The sequence below is a fragment of the Schistocerca serialis genome, chromosome 3 (genome assembly GCF_023864345.2).
Source record: "Schistocerca serialis cubense isolate TAMUIC-IGC-003099 chromosome 3, iqSchSeri2.2, whole genome shotgun sequence".
In the NCBI taxonomy this organism is placed as follows: Eukaryota; Metazoa; Arthropoda; class Insecta; order Orthoptera; family Acrididae; genus Schistocerca; species Schistocerca serialis.
Genome location: NC_064640.1, coordinates 302,167,811 through 302,187,782, shown reverse-complemented (window position 1 = coordinate 302,187,782; position 19,972 = coordinate 302,167,811). Strand labels below are relative to the sequence as shown.

The window sequence follows — 19,972 nt, the reverse complement described above, 5'->3', positions numbered from 1 at the left end:
TTTGGAAACAGAATGTTGCTGCTGATGAAGATTTCCGGGATCATTTCACTGAAGTAAATGTGTAATGTGTAGTGGTCAGCAAATCTCCATGAGGTGGTACAGTGGCAACAAGAACCCCTAAATTGAATGTTTTTTGTGCCATATCCTGGTGGAAAGTCAGTGGGCCTTTCTTTTTTTTTGGTGCAGCAACTGTAACTCGTGTTTCTTATCTTGATAAGCTAGAACTATGGTTCTTTCCTCAAATGGAAGAAACTGAACCACAGAACTTTATTTGGTAGCAAGATGGTGTGCCACCTCACTGGCATAATTTAGTATGTGATTGCTTAAACGGTGATGTACCAGACCGTTGGATTGGCTGCAAGGGGCTAGATGACAGAGCTTGTTTTGCATGACCTCCACATTTACACATGACCCAATGCCATGCATTGTTTACCTTTGAGGGATCATAAAGGATTATGTGTATGTGCCTCCATTACCAGCTAATATATCAGACTATATAAACAGCATTGTTGCAACTATTACTTCAGACACACTGATTAAGGTTTGGAAAGAACTCTCTTATGAATGTGATGTATGCCAAATGGTGTTCACATTGAACACTTACAAGAAAAACTGAGTTGCTCTTTCATTTGCTGTATTACTTACAACCATAAGTTGAATGTAATAAATGCTACAAAGCCTTAAAACCCCTATATTCATTTTGAAACACCCTGTATACTAGCCAGAGACTTCTAAATTGAACAATAACTGATGCACATCTGTTCAGGTTCCTCATTTATACCAATATCAGACTTCAAATAAAAAAAGAGAGAGAGAGAGAACTACAGTCTTGGAATCTGATGAATGTTCTTTAAAGTTTGGTAATATCCTTAGTAGTGTGATTTTTTTTTTTTTACTTGTCACTCAAGTAAAAAACATTTGCAACATTTCCCATTTTATATCACATTATGTTTATATGGAACTGTAACTATCATGTTAAACTTTGTTACTCTGCCAGCTATGCCTATACTTGCGCATGCAGTCCATATCCCAGATTTGTAAACTAACTGTCAAATTCCACTTCACAGTGAGTGATCGCAATTATGGTCAGTGGAACAAGCAAAGAACTGAGTAAGTAATTAAGTAATATAAGATATTTGCACTGTACCTCACTTAAAACAAACACGTGAAAACTTCTTTAAAACATTGTGTCTCAGGAATCAAACTGGGGCCCTTATACATGATGCCACCTCATTGTTAGATTGCTAGGTTTACTCTTAAGAGACAAAGTTGCTCTTAAATAATAGACTGTACCTTGTCTTCAGAATACTTCCTTTTGCTTTTCTGTTCGTATTCCTGTGTGTTGAAACATGCTTAGAGACTGTGTGTTAGCTTCCGTTATATGTTCAAGCAGTCTATGATGTATTTGTTATCTTAATACACATAACAATTTCTTTAAAGAATCTTATAAATACACACAAATGTAACATGTGCCACTCTTACTGATTTCCAGATATATAAGTCTACAAGTCCATCACTGAGGAAAGATGTGACCTAGCATTAGTAATATTAGTTTTAATTTATTTGTAGTAATGAACTTCTTCCATATTAATTTGACACCCTTTCTGTGTGATGATGAAATTTGAGTTTAATATTGTTACCATGGGAGCTGCATTTTCTTTCATAAGCAGATGAAGACTGATTGACTGTGTTTGGCACCTTTTAAATTCAACACAGCATGTTGTAGAAAAATGGGTTTACTGTGATTGCATAGAGTATTTGTGATCAGATTCTTTGTGGTGATTATTTTAGTGGAATATTGAATAGTATTGTGTGTGCTTTTCATGAAGAAATGCAAACAGAATGTTTCTTCAGGAGGAACTTCATAAAAAGTTGAGGAAGTTGACCATGTTTGGCATTTTGTAATTAATCAGGTAACTTTCCTGTGACATTTGCTCATGTTTGCAACATGATGCATGGTGGATGAGAGATACCATATATTTTGGGGCATTCTGCTAATAAGTAAATGTGTTACTCAGTTGAAAAAAAGGATGAATTGGGCCCAATATTTGAGTCAGTGAAAAAAAAAGTGGGTAGAGGGCATTGGTTTAGATGCTTACTTTTGCCACGCATTACTGGTGTATCTTGTAATTGTAATGACACCACAGAATTCTTTTTTTTTCATTAAATTGATATGTGGTGCATAATGTTAGATATTTATGCACTTGTCATGTATTTGTTGATATCAGACAGCATGAAGGATTCAAAAAAAGGTAATGAAGCTGCATGAGTAATGGAACAAAGTGTAACACTAGCTACTGCTAAGTGTGGTGAAGCAGCATATTAAAACTTGTCAGAATTCATTGTTCAAATGTTGGAGACTTTTCTGTAGGCTACTAACAACAATTCAAATGTAAAGCTTTACATTTGGTAGACACCAGCTTTCTTATCAAAGTGAACTGATTCCTGAAGCAGAGTTTTGATCTTCTAATTTCGTGAGATATCCCATAAAGAGGATATAAACTGAGGGAGGTGACAGTGTTAACATGCTGAATTCATATCCCAGAGGACATTTCAGAATCCTATCTGGCCATCCAGATTCAGGTTTTCCTTGATTTCCATAAATCACTTACGGCAAATGCCAGGCTTGGCGGGTTTCCTTCCCCAATCTGAGCATGTGCTTGGCCTCTAATGACTTAGTTGTTGACAGAATACTAAACCCTAGTCTTACTTCTTTCTTTTTCTTAGGATGTAGGTGCTTCAAATATACCTTCAAACAGATGCAGCATTTAAATAAAAAATTGAGCAGCTGTGAAGAGGAAATAAAAGAGAAATGCAGTTATGTAGCCAAAGATTTCCTTAAGAATTAAGACTCTGTGTAGCTTATTTACAGACAGGAAAGTTACATAATTTTATTTTTTCTGTGTGAAAATGATTTCTGATTACAATATTGCAGCACAAGAGTGCGTAAAAATGAAGCTTTACAAAAACATTGGTTTTGCGAACTTTGTGATATGTTTAATGTTTTCCGTTCCCCATCGACTACCACTACTCCAGCCCTGCAACTGATAAGATTTACTTTATCAAAATGAGGATGAGGACAACTGATGTTATATATACTGATGGGGAAGAATTCCCAGCACCAAGAGTTAGTTGTGCAATATAAACACAAGTTGGTAGCTATTTTTCTGTATCTGAAAGATGAAGTCTATTCAGATTTTACACTAGTCACATGAGAGTCTACATCTACATCTACATTTATACTCCGCAAGCCACCCATGTCATGCTAGTAGTGCTTTAAATATGTGCTGGATTTAGTGAGTTGATGTTAGTCAGTAATGTCTTTAAGATGACAAAGTGACATTATCAACCCCTCACCACGTTTGAACAAGGTTATGTAATAGGGATATGAGACCCTGGATTTTCCTTCCGAGATATTGCAGAAAGACTTGCCAGGAATGTAGCCAATGTACAAGATTGCTGGCAGCAGTGGTTACAGAAAGGTACAGTCACAAAAAGACAGGACTCAGGACAGCCACGTGGCAATACTGAGAGGGGAGACTGTCACGTTCGGCGTTTGGCTGTGGTGCATTGCCCTGATCTGCAGCAGCAATTCGAGCAGCAGTTGGCACCACAGTGACAAAATGAACTGTTACAAATCAGTTACTCCAAGGACAGCTGTGAACCAGACTCCGTGTAGCACGCATTCCACACAACCCAAACTACTGCTGTTTGTGACTTAATTGGTGTCAAGCAAGAGCTCATTTAAGGGTAGAGTGGAGGCCATGTCTGACGAAAGCTGATTCTGTCTCGGTGTGATTGACGGCTGTGTGTTGGTTAGGAGGAGGTTAGATGAGCACCTGCAGACAACCTGTCTGCGGCCTAGAAAAGCTGTACCTACATTGGAGTTACGGTCTGAGGTGTGATTTCGTATAACAGTGGGAGCTCTCTTGTGGTTATCCCACGTAGCCTGACTGCAAATTTGTACATTCATCTGATGATTTGACCTGTTGTGCTGCTCACCCACATACTGCTATTGTAACCCAACATGCTCTTAAGTGTGTTGACACATTGCCTTGGCCTGCTTGATCACCAGATCTGTCTCCAGTTGAGCATGTACAAGACATCATTAGGTGACAACTCCAGTGTCATCCACAACCATTATTAGCAATCCCTGTATTGACTAACTGAGTGCAACAAACGGAGAACTCTATCCTAAAATCTAAAGTCTAGCACCGTACAATACAATGCATGCACATTTGCATGCTTGCATTCAACATCCTGGCAGGTACACTGGTTATTAATGTACCAGCATTTCACATTTGCAATGGCTTATCTCACTCTTGCACTACCTGTGATCTTGCAATGTTAATCCTTTAAATATGTTACTTAGACAAAGGTAGTCCCAAAATTTCATTACTTAACATTAATTATTTCTTGGTGTTGGGATATTTTTCCTTCAGTGTACAAGCTTGTGTGTAAGTAACCACTAAGCTGTTAGAGTGAGTTGCCACAAACCAAGAGATCACATGGGTAACACATTATATGTTGTCACAGAATATCCGGTCTGCCATGTACTTATGTCACAATAGGGCAGTTTTGGTTGTCCTTCCCAGTACTAGTACTGGCAAATAGAACTCAGTAGGTGGTGACTTACTCTATAGCATGTACTTCTTTCCTGCACTATCTGCTAAAGCAATATTTAGGAAGTTACCTGAGCAGTTTAACACTTACAGGTACAGAGTATATTATCTAGGTAGACATCATATATTACCATGTAATACACGAGAAGTTGCTGTAAATGTTTTGAGAACCAATCATTAGTTACCCAAGTGCTGAAAAATTATTGTTGGTTGTAGTCACTGATTTATGTTTCTACAGTTTTCTCACACATGTTAATACCTAATATTCATGATTAACTTATCATATTATTTGTTAGAGTAATTTAAAATGTCTGTCTGTTATTTTAGAAGATGAATATTTATTGAAGCAGTCCCCACTTTCGGTTGACACTTCAAACAATTTGGGATCTACATCACCACTCGCTAGTCCAAAGTCGAATGTATTCAAAAGACCAGGGGATCCTGTTTCCTTGGAGAACCCTGTTTTGAAGAGGACGAGGTAAGTAAATAGATAAATTTTGGTGTAAATTGACATTAGCTTTATGTTTCCTAAACTGCAAAATTTTTTTTTTCTTTTCCTACAGAATGTTGATGGAAGAAGAAGGTCGTCCTCTTCGAGAAATCAGTAGTGTTATGATGACAACATCTGGATTTCTATCACCTGCACGGGAAGGAAAGCTTCCTGAATCACGAACGCCATTGCAACCTTCTGATTCTCGTTCCAATTCTCCTCAGCCTTCATCGTACCCCATGGTACCCCCAGAAGTGAAAGGTGAGAAGAAATCTAAAAAAGCTACACAGAAGAAAGCAGTTGACGCTGTTAAAAAAACAGACAAGGAAAATAAAAAGGAACACAGAGTGAAAGAACTTGTTAAATCTGGCAAAGGACACGCCAGTGACGAAACAAAAGTTAAAAAGTTAGTCAGTATGAAGGAACTTTCTAAACTGAAAGCCTTGAAACCAGGAGCTGTAAAAATGTCACAGAATTTTCAGTTAGCAGGTCCAAGTTCATCTAACAAACCAGGCAAACTTCCGGTATCAAAATTATCTGCAATTAAAACTGCTGTTCCAGACACTCAGAAAATCATGAGACATGTGTCACCTGTGGCAAAATTGTCTAAACCAGAAAAAGTGCATACTGCTACACTTCCACAACTTAAATTAAATTCACCAGAAAAAAGTAGGGAACCAACTATAATAGAAGGAAAATTGTCAACAGAACCCGATAAACAGAAACTCAACATTTTCAAAAAAATATCAAAAGTCAAGGAAGAGAAGGTTGACAGGATAGAAAAAATTGATAGGACTGAATCTGCAGATTCAGTTATGAGAGATTCACGTGAAAGTTCTCCAAGATTGATAATAGATGAATCAGAAATGAACAGCCGGCAAAGAGAAGCACGAATGGCCCAGATAGATGACTGTATTGATGCAGTCATTCAGCAGGGTATGGAGATTGTTAATGAGGACAATAATAGTTCTCACAGTAAATTATCAACACCAGGGAATGATGTGACAAGGGGAAACAGTTTGGCATGTGTAACAAGTCATCAACCAGGTTCGGATGAACTATATATGTATGATGATGATCTTTCACCACCTGGAACTCCATCGTCTACCCCAAAGACTCCTGAGCTTCCGACACCATCTCGTAAAGCTGAAAAAATGCCAGAAGTTAAAGAAAAGAAAAAGAAAAAAGAAAAATCAAAAACAAAGAAAGAGTCAAAAACAAAATCTCAGAAAGAGTTGCACAGTCCTAAGAAGCCAAAGATAGAATTGATGGACTTGGACAGTTCAGAGAAACCGAAAACTCCCGAAGCGGAAGAACCATGTGAAATAGTTCAGCCACCAGTTTTTCCTTTCTTTTCACATTTTCCTCCAACACCAGGCCTTATTCCTCCTCCTCTAGGACATCCACTTTTCCCAAGGTTTCCTCTCCCCCTTGGAAAAAACTTACCTCATCCTGCAATGCCCAATCTGCCCCTTCCACCACCACTTCTTATGCAGCCTCCTGCTGAAGAGCCAGAAGAGGAATCACCAAAGACTCCTGAAAGATCTTCAAGTCTCTCTTCTTCAGGTCCAGTTCCAGCAAATGTAAAAGCAGATTCTCCTGAAAAGGTGCAGATATCTAGTCACATCATAAAGAAAACCCTTGAAAAGGTAAGGTTAATCACTTTCTAACAGAGAACAATTACTTCTGTAATCATTATTTTTCTTAGTGTGTTGTAATCATGTGTGGCTGTTTTTTATGCATAAATACAAATCTGACTTTTAAGTGAACTTTGTCGAATTTACCACTGTTGGCATGACATAGCAGCAACTTGAATGTATGTTAAATAGAAAATGTCACCTCCATCTATCACAGTGCATGCTCATATAGAAACAGGCACCTTTTTAAAATGGTAATTATTATGAGTATTATAAGAAAATAAAGGAACAGTCATATACATCTATTGACAGTTAATGATTTTTTTTAATGTAAAATTATAAGGTCTGTAGAATTGTAGATCATATAGTGTAGGAGAATCGGCATACGGAATTTTTTTTTTTTGTTCAGTTATTAGTTGTGTATTCATGCAACAGGTAATCACATTTTGCTTAATACAGAAACTTATGAACTACTAAAGTGTTAAATATTAAATTTCTGAAAGTACGAAATGAGATGACAGAACAGAATTTTCTAATATCTCAAATGAACTATTTTCATTTTGAGTTCTCAGGTCTGTCACTTATTTACTGGGTCTTTTTAATGTATTTTTAGTTGTTTTTATTATTTTTTTCTGTTACCACTAGACATAAACTGAAACCACAATTGCTCATATTGGAGTTGCTTTAGTTTAAAAATCTTGCAATTCACTTCAGATAATGTCATACACATGTATCTCTGAAGGTACATTCTACTGTTCGTCCCAGTTCTGTTAGGACTCTCGTGGATTATGTTCACAAAATCGCTGTATTTATTCAAAGTAGTCTCCTCCCCCCTCCCCGAGCCAGTACACAGCTAAAATCATTTTAAAAGTGTTGTGAAACAGACACTTTAGTCCTCTTTTGGAATTGCATTTAGTACTGCAGTACAATTTTCTTGGATGTCCTTAACTGCATCGTAAATGTGTTCTTTCATTGCCAACTTCAATTCAGGAAACAAACAGAAGTCAGCTAGGGCAGAATACGGCAGGTGATTGAGGATTGTGATCCATTTGGTGACCGAAACCTCATACAAAATCTTCACTTTTTGGACTGGGACGTTGTTATGGGGAGCAACCAGGAATCTGCATCTTGGTATTCAGGCCAAATTTTATAAATTCTCGCCCACAAACAATGGAGGACTCAAAGAAACTTGATTTTTACCTATCTATTCCACTGCCATTTTTCAATAATTGTCAGACACGTACTGTTATATTCATAGCCAGGACACTTCCTGCCTTGAAGCTATGGCTTTGACCTTCTACACTGCTGTTGTTGAAACTTCAAGGATCGTAATGCTGCAACTCACCATGAAATAGTATTGCAGCTTGGAATTTGACACAAGCAGTCGTAATGGAACTGAATTATTGATACAGCTTTGAGATTCACTCAGCAACTTTCTTAATGATAACTTTGTGTGTCCTCCATTCCATAAAATTTATCTCTCATAGAGATGACGCATTGAACTGGCTGCATTGTTCGTTCTACTCCTTACTGCAGCTTGTCCAAGTGTGATCCTTAGTCTTGTCACCATACAATTCTAGAAATGAGAATAGTAAATAGTAATTGGATAGCAACTGGAGAGAGGGGTGGTGGGGAGGGGGGTGGAGGGGGGGGCAGCATCTTCCTGCGAAGTGACCCCACATATCTTCAGTTGATTAGGATTGTGACAGCGAAGGTGCTAAATGAAAATGAAAAATATCTTTACATTTGTGAGATGACATTTAACAGCCTCTGATTGGGTCTGTTACTCTGTATACACTAGTATTAATAGTTTCCCTGTCAAGTAAAACTATCTGAAACAGGACTCGATATGGGCAAGGATTGGAAAGAAAATCAGCCATGTACATTTCAAAGGAACCATCCCAGCGTTTGTCATCAGTAGTTCAGGGAAACCATACAAAACCTAAATTTGGGTTGCTGGATGGGGGTGTGAACTGTTGTCCTCCGAAATCAGAGTCCAATGGCCCACCACTGCACTACCTCACTCTGTGATTTACAGCAGCCCTATCCTTGCAGTGTTGCTGTGGAAATACTTGCAACTTACATCGGTGGCCAAGCCAGATGATCTTTGCATAACACTCGAAGTTTGCAAGTTTCAGCACACTTGGAGCATTCTTGGTGTGAAAGCACCATTGAGGCAAAGTCCATAAAAATGTGTCCAAAATCTTGTGCTCATTGGTTTACATTAAAAATATTACATTGCACATGTGGGGTTGGCCACTGTTGTTTGAGTACAAACTTGGTGTATACAAAACTCTAACTTGAGGATTGGTAAGTGTCTCCACTCCCCTATGCATTTATTGAAATAATTTTGTGATTGATGTTTAACAGGTAGCTATCATCTTATGGCAGTGGTTTCTGTGGCCTAATGGGCATATTGTGTTCCCTGTTTTGTAGGTACACAGTGATTAGTTTGCGTGAGCAGGGAGCAGGAACAAAGATGAATTATGTTCCACCTAAGGCTGGGATCAGATAAAAATGATCTTGTTGGGTGACACAGAGGAACTTGTAGCCATGCAAAAGTTAGAATGAAGGAACGTGGAGAGTCAAATACTGACCGATTTTGTGTCTAATACTGTAAATGAAGATGAAGCAAGACTCCAGAAATCTTTGGTGTTGGTCTTTTCATCACTTTTATTTTAATGTATAAAAAGAAGTTATAATTGGTTGATTGCTTCCCAACCTCCTTTACTGCCTGTGACTGAGTACTTATCCGATAACTGTTATTTAACTTTAAAATATACAATTCCCATACTTACACACACACACACACACACACACACACACACACACACACACACACACACACACCATAATTTTACTTTTGCTGCTGACTTCACTACTACACTCCCTACTATCAACACTGACAAACAGTAACATTAGTACTTTGCTTGTTTATAGTGCACTTAAATTTGCCAAATTCATGGGCACATGGCATGCTGCACACCCACTCGCAATACTCCTGCTCCTCCACACTACTGCCATTTGTCAATTACAAAATTATTTAGAGCAAGCTATAACTATGTGTATTATACAGGGTGATCAAAAAGTGAATACAAATGGTTTGTGGGTCTAATGTATGCATGAAAATAAGAGTAAAATGTTAAATAAAGTTTGTCTGAAATTGGATTATTTCTGAGTTATGATGCATAGTGTCATTTGTGGTAGGCATTACATCATGGGATGGTTACAGGCTTTTGCCATGTTGCCTTTGCCTGCGTCATTATGAGCATGTTCTGGGGTACATGTACAGTATGTAGTTGTGTTTAATTTCAGATCCCTTAATGTTGTTCTGAAAAGAATTAATTTTTTAGAATGAGATTTTCACTCTGCAGCGGAGTGTGCGCTGATATGAAACTTCCTGGCGGATTAAAACTGTGTGCTGGACCGAGACTCGAACTCGGGACCTTTGCCTTCGCGGGCAAGTGCTCTACCAACTGAGCTACCCAAGCACGACTCACGCCCCGTCCTCACAGCGTTACTTCTGCCAGTATCTCGTCTCCTACCTTCCAAACTTTACAGAAGCTGTTCTGCAAGGTTCGCAGGAGAGCTTCTGTAAAGTTTGGAAGGTAGGAGACGAGATACTGGCAGAAGTAAAGCTGTGAGGACGGGGCGCGAGTCGTGCTTGGGTAGCTCAGTTGGTAGAGCACTTGCCTGCAAAAGGCAAAGGTCCCGAATTCGAGTCTTGGTCTGGCTCATAGTTTTAATCTGCCAGGAAGTTTCAATTAATTTTTTGTTGTTTGGGGTGCACTTGTGATCCCTACTTCACAGCATATATCAGAAAACAAGCAATTTCAGACAAAACTTTATTTAACATTTTATGCTTATTTTGATGCATATATTACACCCACAACATGTGTACCGTTACATTTAGATCACCCTGTATAAGTATTTCTCTGACCTGTTGTGTTATTTGGGGTGGGGGTGAGGGGCTAGGTTTAATGGATGTAGAGGGGAAAAATGTTTAGTACTGGTAATCATTTGATAATACTTCAAAAGCTTCAACACAGAATTTGATCATGGCGTGTGTGGACTTACGTAGCTGCTGATAAATCAAAAATGGTGTGTATATTCTTGTAGTTAGTACAAACCTAAACTGCAATGAAAATTGGTAAAGCCCCTTTTACACAGATGTCTCTATTGTCTTGCTTGTGGCAAGTGAGTAAACAGTCGTGCCACAGTCATATTATTTCCTGTACTGATTGCCACCTGCCAAAATGGCATTCATTGTGAGAACTGTCTACCGTGCACTGTGCCACCTGAATGGTGAAGGTGAGATTATGAGGGACTATTGTTCTCACAGAAAGTTGAAAGATAGTAACAACATTAAGGAACTAGCAGTGATAATAGAATTTATTAAACCAAAGCAAAATTCATAGTAGACATTCTTGACAAAGGTCATGTGATAAAATGCCCACATTGCTGAGAACTGAAAGAACTAGTGAAGTGTTACCCAAACATTTCAAAACATCAGCATTTACTTACCTGAGAAGATATATGCATACTAAAACATAAAAATCTTTCTCCAGGAATTGGAGTACCTAAATACCTTTATGCGTTCAGATATGCGATCTCATTTTGCAAAGGAACACTAGTAGGAGAAAATCGTGTTCTCATGCAACTTTTGCAATATGTCACAAAAACAAGAGAAACAAAAATAGATATGAAGACGTAAAAGCACAAAATCCAGTACTATAACATGAGTGAGTGCAGCAAGATCAGGTTAACGTCCAGTGTTCCCAGAAGATGTTGTGAATGCGCAGTCTGTAGCGTACACAATTTTTTACTATTCTACACCTGGCTTGGTCAGTTGATCATTAACATCACTGAACAACTTGTGATGATGTAGTTGGCCGATTAACATGAAGGCACTGACATGCTCCCACCACAAGTAGTTGACTTTGACCATAAAGTTGCTCATGTAAAATGAGCTTAAGATCAGGCCTTCATTAAGAGTAAAGCTTAAAATACAGAATGGTACGCACGTGTGAGAAAATTTCATGTTTACAGGCAGCAGAGGGGAGGAAATATTGGAAACCAGTTCCTTCTCCATTTTTGAAGCACTACAATAATCAGTAGTAATTTGGAAACCAGTTAAATGTATTCCTGTCACTGCATACAGTTCGTATTCAGCATATGGTTAAGGGGAATAACAAGTCTCATTGATATACAAACCCATACTGTATTGAATGCAGTTGGATTAAATGCCAATGAGAGAAAACTTGAAGTATTTTACTGAGGTGCCAAGTACTCCACTGGAGGACTGATCTTAGTAGATACAGGTCTAAAGTTGGAGGGGATTGATGCCACAGTATTTAATGAGATACTCAAAATAACTTTGCTGCCCCTTTATCTCACTCCGAAGTATTGCAACTTGAATTACTAAGTCTTTGTGCTGTTAAAAGATGCTGCAAAAATGTAATTTATACTTACAGTATCTTCTCATGACCTAGTCCACTCTGATATTGCAATGTGGGAAATGGCTGTAGACTTGCACTTTCCTTGCTGCATATCAGTATAAGTTAAAATTAGGAACCAAGAAGTTACCGGAGGAAGAATGCTTGGCAAGGCTATCAGGATGCTACTGTGTCATTTGGATGTTTTTCAGTAGTAAGTCAGGTTTCTGTGAACTATATTACAACTACACTGATGGATTGAAAATTGGATCTTCCATGTGAAACAATTTACCTGAACTACAAATGACCAAAAATTTTATTGTTTCATTATGATATAAGTTCTGTCTTTGATGAGAAGTTCGTTGCATCTACTTATGCTGCACTTCCTTCAAAGTGTACTGTCCTCTTCTTTTTTTTTCATTTAGTACTGGGAGAATAATTAATTGGATTCCTTGATATTTTTGGAATGGAAGATGTGCTGGTTATGTCCCCATTGCATCTTTGGATTAGAATGGAGGCAATGACAGCTTAAAAACTGGAAATAACTGTATTCCTCTTGGATATCCAGAATCTCACACCTATATAGTGAGTGGGATAAATTTAGGAATGGTCGGGGAGATGCTGGCTGACCATACAGTAACTTCCATCTGCTTTAATAAACCTTTCACTGTAACTATTAGAAGAGGTGGGCAGTGGAAGAACGAACCATGACACCATTCAGGAGATATAGCCTTGTTTACTGATGAGTCAAAAACAGGTGAAGGCACTGGGGCCAGAATATATGTGGTTCAGCATAGAGTAGAGAGAGCAGTGTCTCCAGGGAAGCTGGCCACAGTATTTTTGGTTGAAATGCCCTCTATCAGATTGTCAACAGAGGGGAATTTGCATAGGTGCTACAAGGATTATAGCATCTACATTTATTCAGGCAGTCAGGTAGCTCTGAAATCTCTATCAGCCCCTGCAATGAGATCAAAGGCCATTGCGGAATGCCACAAAGCCCTTGGGAGACTGGGGGGAAACAACAGGGCAAACCTTCCGTGGGTCTCTGGTCACTCAGGAATTATTGACAATGAACCAGCTGATAGACTGGTCAAGGACATGTGCAACAACACTGTTTATTGGATTGGAGTTTCCAATAACCAATACTAAGGTGGTATTAAAATCAAAGCTATATAGCAGGTTCAGGAGACTGCATGTAAAATGTTAGTCTATGGTCCAGAAGCAAAAAAATTGCAAGCTAATGTTGCCGAAGTCATGGTTCAAGAGTAGTTCTGCAATCCTGAACTTACAGGAAATGAATTAAACTCATGGTATTACTACGACTGCCAATGAAAATTTTAAGAAACACCTACACGCGATGATTATAGAGGAAGAAGCCCCAAATTGTAGACGGTGAGTAGGATGAAACTGCACCACGTCTAATCTTCTGATGTGAAGCTCTGGAGGCAAAAGACATAAAATATTTGAGTTGTTAGAATCTGAAGAAATTGTGTCTAATAAGGAACTAGTAAAGGGTCTTCTCCTTCTTAAGGGTACCAATTGGCCTCAGTAGAGTCGCAGGTAGTCCATGTGTTTCTCATTCTGTTATTGTGGTGCTAGCAATACAGTTATTTGATGAGTCTATGCATAATCTTGTAAATTTCTTTATTTTCGTAAAATTTTAAATATAGGGTTTATTTGAATACTGACTCTCATTTTCTGTAAACTGCTGATGCTGAAAGTTACTGCCTGATGTCACGGCGTCTTTAGCAGATAGTTAGTAATTAATGGAAATGGAAAGTAGCCAGTGTTTACATGTATTGTCACATGACTTGGATGTGAAACATGTGAACTAGTTCTCAAAAGATTACATCTGTTCAAGTTGATTTTTGTCACACTGTCCGGTGGCTTGCGGAGTATGGATGTAGATGTAGTGAAACTGCACAATAAATTCAGTTTCGGTGTGGGCAACAGTGGGCTAAGACCATTATTGTTCTTGTCTCCCTGCATAAATCAGATCAAAAATTAGACAGGGGAGTCAGTTCAATCTGATGGGGCTTCCTCAGTTTCAGAGCAGTTTGTGCTGAAAAATGTAGAAATAGATGCTAATGTTTCCTATATATTTCTTTGTATTTCTCATCTTCCATAAGTCATTATCTCTATGGAGACTGGAAGGTCTACTCTTTGTGGTTTGTTAGGTCAGTCAAAAGCCACAAGCTCTGAACTAAATACTTTGTTAGAAAGAATTAAACTAGTATATGAGAACAGCAAAACATATTTAAAAATGCACCATACAAATGCATTTGTGAAGTATTTTAAAAGATAACCTGCATATTTTTGATACAATATAATGATATGCACCAGAAAATCTCCAGTTTTAAAACTCACCTGAAGATGGCTGCCTGGTTATGGCAAAAAGTCGACATCATGAATCTGCAGTTCAGAAATCTCACAGAATAGGAAGTACACAGCAAGAAAAAACTCTATGTATTCAGGATACCACCCAGTGAGTCGAAAAGGATGTTTTCTTGCTGAGTAGGCAAGCAGGATATATTCAGGATACCATCCAGTGAATAGGCAGTGAATTGAAAAGGAAGTTTTCAAGCTGGGTAGGGAAGCACTCTGTGTATTTTGAAGTGTGCAAGGAAAAAAAGGATGAGGCTGGGTGAAAATCAGGCATGCATGACCAGTATCCTCTGGGTTGCTTGCATATCCTGTGAAACATGATTAAAAACCTTCTCCAAAAACAACCTAGAACAGGTAGTTCAGAATCCCACTTGTGATGGAAACATATTAAATGTAATGGCAACAAATAGAAAGAGAACAATGCATGAAGGCATCAGTGATTACGATAGCAGAATATTGCTGAAAGGTCTTCCATAAAACCAAAGAAATTCTCATCATATGTAAGACTGTTAGCAGGACCAAATTTAGTGTCCAGAAACCATGGACAAGACAGGAGCTGAAATTGTGGATAGCAAAACAAAAATAGAAATGCTTAACTCTGTTTTCAAATGTTCCTTAACAAAGGAAAACCCAGGAGTGTTCCAGTTTAACTTTTGTACCACTGAAAAGATGACTGGTATAGATATTAGTGTCAGTGCCATTGAGAAACAACTGAAATTGTTAAAATTGAACAAAGCCTCAGGTCCCTCTGTTAACTATAATAGGTATATTGTAGAGTCATCAAACAAAAAACAGTGCCCAGCATTTTGAGGAAAGCACAAGTCACATCCATCTACAAAAAGGGTAGCAGAGGTGATCCACAAAGCTGCCATCCCATTTCATTGACATCCATTTGTTGTAGAATCGTGGAACATATTCTGAGGTCAAACATAATGAGATAGCTCGAACAGAATGATATCCTCCATGCCAACCATTTTTGATTTCAAAAACATCAATCACGTGAAACCCAGTGCGAATGTTTCTCACAGGTAGATGCTGTATCTCTTGATTTTTGAAAAGCACTTGACTCAGTATCACAACTATGCTTATTATCAAGGTACAGTCGTATGAGGTGTCAAGCGAAATTTGTGGCTGGATTGAGCATTTTTTGGTAGGGAGGAAGCAGCAAGTTATATTGAATTGAGAGTCATTGACAGATTTGGATGTAACTTCGAGTGTACCCCAGCAAAGTGTGTTTGTTCATTGCTGTTCATGTTGTATATGAATGTGCTTGTGGATAATATTAATAGTAGCCTCAGACTTTTTGCAGATGTTGCAGTTATCTATAATGAAGTACTGTCTAAAAGAAGCTACACAAAAATTCAGTCAGATCTATATGAGATTTCAGTGTGTTGCGAAAATTGACAACCTGCTGTAAATGTTCAGAAATGTAAAATTGTGCACTTTGTAAAACAAAAAAAACTTAGTATCCTATGACTATAATATAAATGTGTCATAGTTGGAACACTTGGGTGTAACACATTGGGCTGACATGAAATGGAATGATCATGAGGCGCAGTCATGGATAAAGCAAGTAGCAGACTTTGGTTTGTTGGTGGAATACATGTGAAATGCAATCAGTCTACAAAAGAGACAGTGTACAAATCACTAGTGCAACCCCTCTTGAAATATTGCTGATGTGTGTGAGATGCGTATCCAATAGGACTTAAAGGGTGTATTGAATGTATACAGAGAAGGCCAGTACAAATTAGCACAGGTTTGTTTGATCGATGGGAGAGTGCCATAAAGTTGTTGAAAAAACTGAACTGGTAAACATGTGAAGATAGACACCAAGTAACACCCCCCCCCCCCCCCCCCCAAAAAAAAAAAAAAAAAAAAAAAAAAAAAAAAAACCCTATTTATAGAGTTTCAAGAATTGTCTTTAAGTCATGAGTCTAAGAATGTACAACAACTCCCTATGTACCACTCCCATAGGGATTGTGATGATACGAGTAGATTAATTATGGCATGCACATCATCATTTAAACAGTCATTCTCCCATATACAAATGGAATGGAAAAAATGCTGACAACTGGTACGTGGAATGTATCCTCTGCTCCCTACTTCACAGTGTAGCTGTAGATATTTGTGTGTGTTATCTTGCTTTTCAGAGGTCATATTTTGAATGTAGGAGCTGTGCATCAATTAAATTAAATTACTTGTGTTGGCATTTTGGCAAGTAAAGTGGTACCAGGGCCTAGCCAATCTTGGCTCTTCTTTATGTTCTACATGTTCTCTGTGTTACTTGTTCTGCAGGTACGTGAAGAGTCTTGCCTAATTAGGTAGGCTACATGGGTTTGATGGGAAGAGCCAAACACAGTGTGACTTGTATCGATTGCATGAGCACATACATTAGGCAACAACACTGCTGACATCTGTCTACATCTACGTACATACTCCCCAAAGCGCAGTATGGCTCATAGCGGAGGGTACCACATAGCACTATTAGTTATTTCCTTTCCTGTTCCACTCACAAATAGAGAGAGGAAAAAACTACTGTTTATAAGCCTCCACACAAGCCCTAATTTCGCTCATCTTTTCTTTGTGGTACTTCTGTGAATGTGTGTAAGTGGCAGTAGAATTGTTGTGCAGTCAGCCACAAATGCCAGTTCTCTAAATTTTGTCGATAGTGCCTCGTGAAGAGAATGGTGACTTGCCTCTGTGGATTCCCATTTGAGTTCATGAAGCATCTTCATAACATTTGCATGCTGATTGAACCTACCAGTAACAAATCTAGCAGCAAGCCTGACCTCCCTTTACAACAACAGCCACTTTAAAAAACAAATAAACAAGCATTGCTAAGCGACAAACCATATACTGACATCAACACAGGAAACATTTCGTGTTCTGACTGCTTGCAGCACCATATTTTCACCTGGTGGCAGACAGTGGAACTATTTTTTTTGGCATATACTCTGCGAGCGCATGAATTAATGAACATACGTATGATGATTCAGTGTACTGCGATGTATTCACCCCACACTGCAGCACTTGGAACACAATGAATTTATTTATAACCACCTGGTACTTCTGTTATTCATACAGTGGCAGGTTAAATTTTGTAGTGAACTTTGTTAATCCTAGCTGTTTATGTTGAGAAGCTGATTTGCACTTCTAACATTTATTAATAGTAAACAGTGTACTTAAGTGCATAATTTGCAGTCATTAAAAGTAAATCGACTTAGTGCACCATAATTGAATGGCCCCACATATGATCGATGGAGCTCAGCGATCTGTCGCATGGGATATCACATGTAATCGGTTGCTTGCCTTGACATCCCATACACAAGCAATTTGCCAAGCAATTTAAATCAGTATTACAAATGTCACTGTGTCAAGAAGTTATGCTATGGAAATAAACTGCTATGTGTAGTGATTTCTGTATCCCCATAATTACTTGCAAAATTTAAATTTAAAGTAAATGAGAATTGTTATTTATTAAACTTCTTTTGAAATGCTTACTTTGGGAACTGTTGGTTACATTACAGGATATATTACATTTCTCACTGATATCAAATTGGTTGTGTATATCTTTCCTGTGCGCCTATACAATTATTTTCAGCTGAAAGTGCATAGACACCAATGACGTTGTGTTCCTGCATCTTATCAACTTCGCATCTGGCTTTCCTGAATCTGTCTCACATTTGAAGAATGTACACTTTAAAAATAAGGCCCCTTGCCTGTTTGTGAAACACTTAGCACCTTCTATGTGTTTCAGCCATTATGAGAAAATTTGCAGAATATCACAGAAATCAGTCAATTGTAGTTTTGCATGTGTGAAACATGATAGAACACTCAAGTATGATGGAAGTTGATACAGTACAGAACATGGAAACAGACTGACTGCTGACTGGCTAGCTGCGCAGCTATCTACTGTGCATCCCCAGCCCAAAGGTCATAAACTCTGTCATGGCCTGTAGTTTTGAGTTTCTTTTTTATTCATTAGTCTTATAGTTTACCTGCAAGTATTTATACAATTTACTTGGTGTGTCTATAAAGATGTTCTTGAAAATTTCATGGGTATTCAGCTGGGTAGCGTTGCCCAAAAGGCGCGATATTTCGGCAAGCCGTCTTCTTGCCATCTTCAGGCATTCTTGGTGTCTGATTGATCTCTTATGGATGCTGACTTTATATAATCTCTGCCGTTCTCCCGCAGCCTCCGTCTGGGCACTTCTGAGCGGACCGCGGCTGGTGGTGGGGGAAGGGCGGTGCTGGTTGGTGGGGGAAGCACGGCTCCCCGCGACAGATCATGGACCACAGTCCTTCCGCAGCCATAGCTGCTTACGGAACTCTGCTGTCGTGGTGACAATGTTTCTTCTTTCTTCTTCTTCAGGTGTCCTGACAGTAGCGGATTTCCATGTAGACTGTCATTGTGTTTTAATCATACTCAAACCTGGATCACAAGTCTTGCTTAACTGGAAACCGCTGTCTATATTTATTAGTTCGTCATGCAGCTGGATCTCCTGTGCCTCTTTGAGGATACAGTCCCAGAAGGTGTTAGATTGCTGTAACCCTTTGTGCCATCGTAGTTCATGTCATGTCCATGTGAGATGCAGTGCCCTTCCATGGTGGACTTGGTCGCCAGTGCGTTGTCTGTGTGGTTTCTATGTTCACTACATATCTCCTGTACTGTCTGGATGGTCTGGCCTACATACATTTTCCTGCACTGACAAGGGATGCTGTAAACTTCTGGTTTCCGGAGGCCTAAGTCGTCCTTGACTGATCCTAATAATGTTTTCATTTTGGATGGAGGGTGAAACACGCACTTGACATTGTATTTTCTGAGTATTCTGCCGATCTTTGTCCGACATATGGTATAATTGCCATCGCAACCGGTTTGTCTTCATCCTTGGAAGGCTGTGGTGTCTGCTTCTTTGGTCTTAAGGCGCATTTTATCTGCCAGTTGTTGTAACCGTACATGCGGAACACGGCCTGCAAGTGCTGCAATTAAGCATCAAATGTCAGTTCTGTAAATTTTCTCAATAGCCTTCTTTGAAAAGAATGTCGTCTCCACTCCAGGGTTTCCCATGTAAGTTCCTGAAGCTCTCTGTAGTACTTGCTTGTTGATCAAACCTACTGGTAACAAACCTAGCAGCCCGCCTCTGAATTGCTTCTGATGTCTTTCTTTAATCTGACTTGGTGTGGATCCCACACACCAAGCGGTACTCAGGAATGGCTTGCAGTAATGTTCTATATGCGGTCTCCTTTCAGATGAACCCCACTTCCCTCAAATTCTCCCAATAAATCAAAATTGACAGTTCGCCTATCTGCTTGTTCCATTTTGTATCACTTTGCAGTGTTATGCCTATAATCAACCTACTAACACTACTAATGCTGTATTTGGGTGTTACAGAATTTGTTTCA

At 38.8% G+C, this 19,972-nt stretch overlaps 1 protein-coding gene across 7 annotated transcripts in view; it reads left to right on the top strand.

The window, feature by feature from the left end:
• LOC126470093 (transcription initiation factor TFIID subunit 3) overlaps window positions 1-19,972 on the top strand; it is a 337,538-nt gene that overhangs the window by 110,952 nt on the left and 206,614 nt on the right. For all 7 annotated transcript variants that reach the window (XM_050097646.1, XM_050097640.1, XM_050097644.1 and 4 more), the window contains 2 exons: window positions 4,950-5,100; window positions 5,186-6,761. In XM_050097646.1, the coding sequence (XP_049953603.1) occupies window positions 5,187-6,761 (1,575 nt within the window). In that variant the 5' untranslated portion in view covers window positions 4,950-5,100; window position 5,186. The remainder of the gene's footprint in view (window positions 1-4,949; window positions 5,101-5,185; window positions 6,762-19,972) is intronic.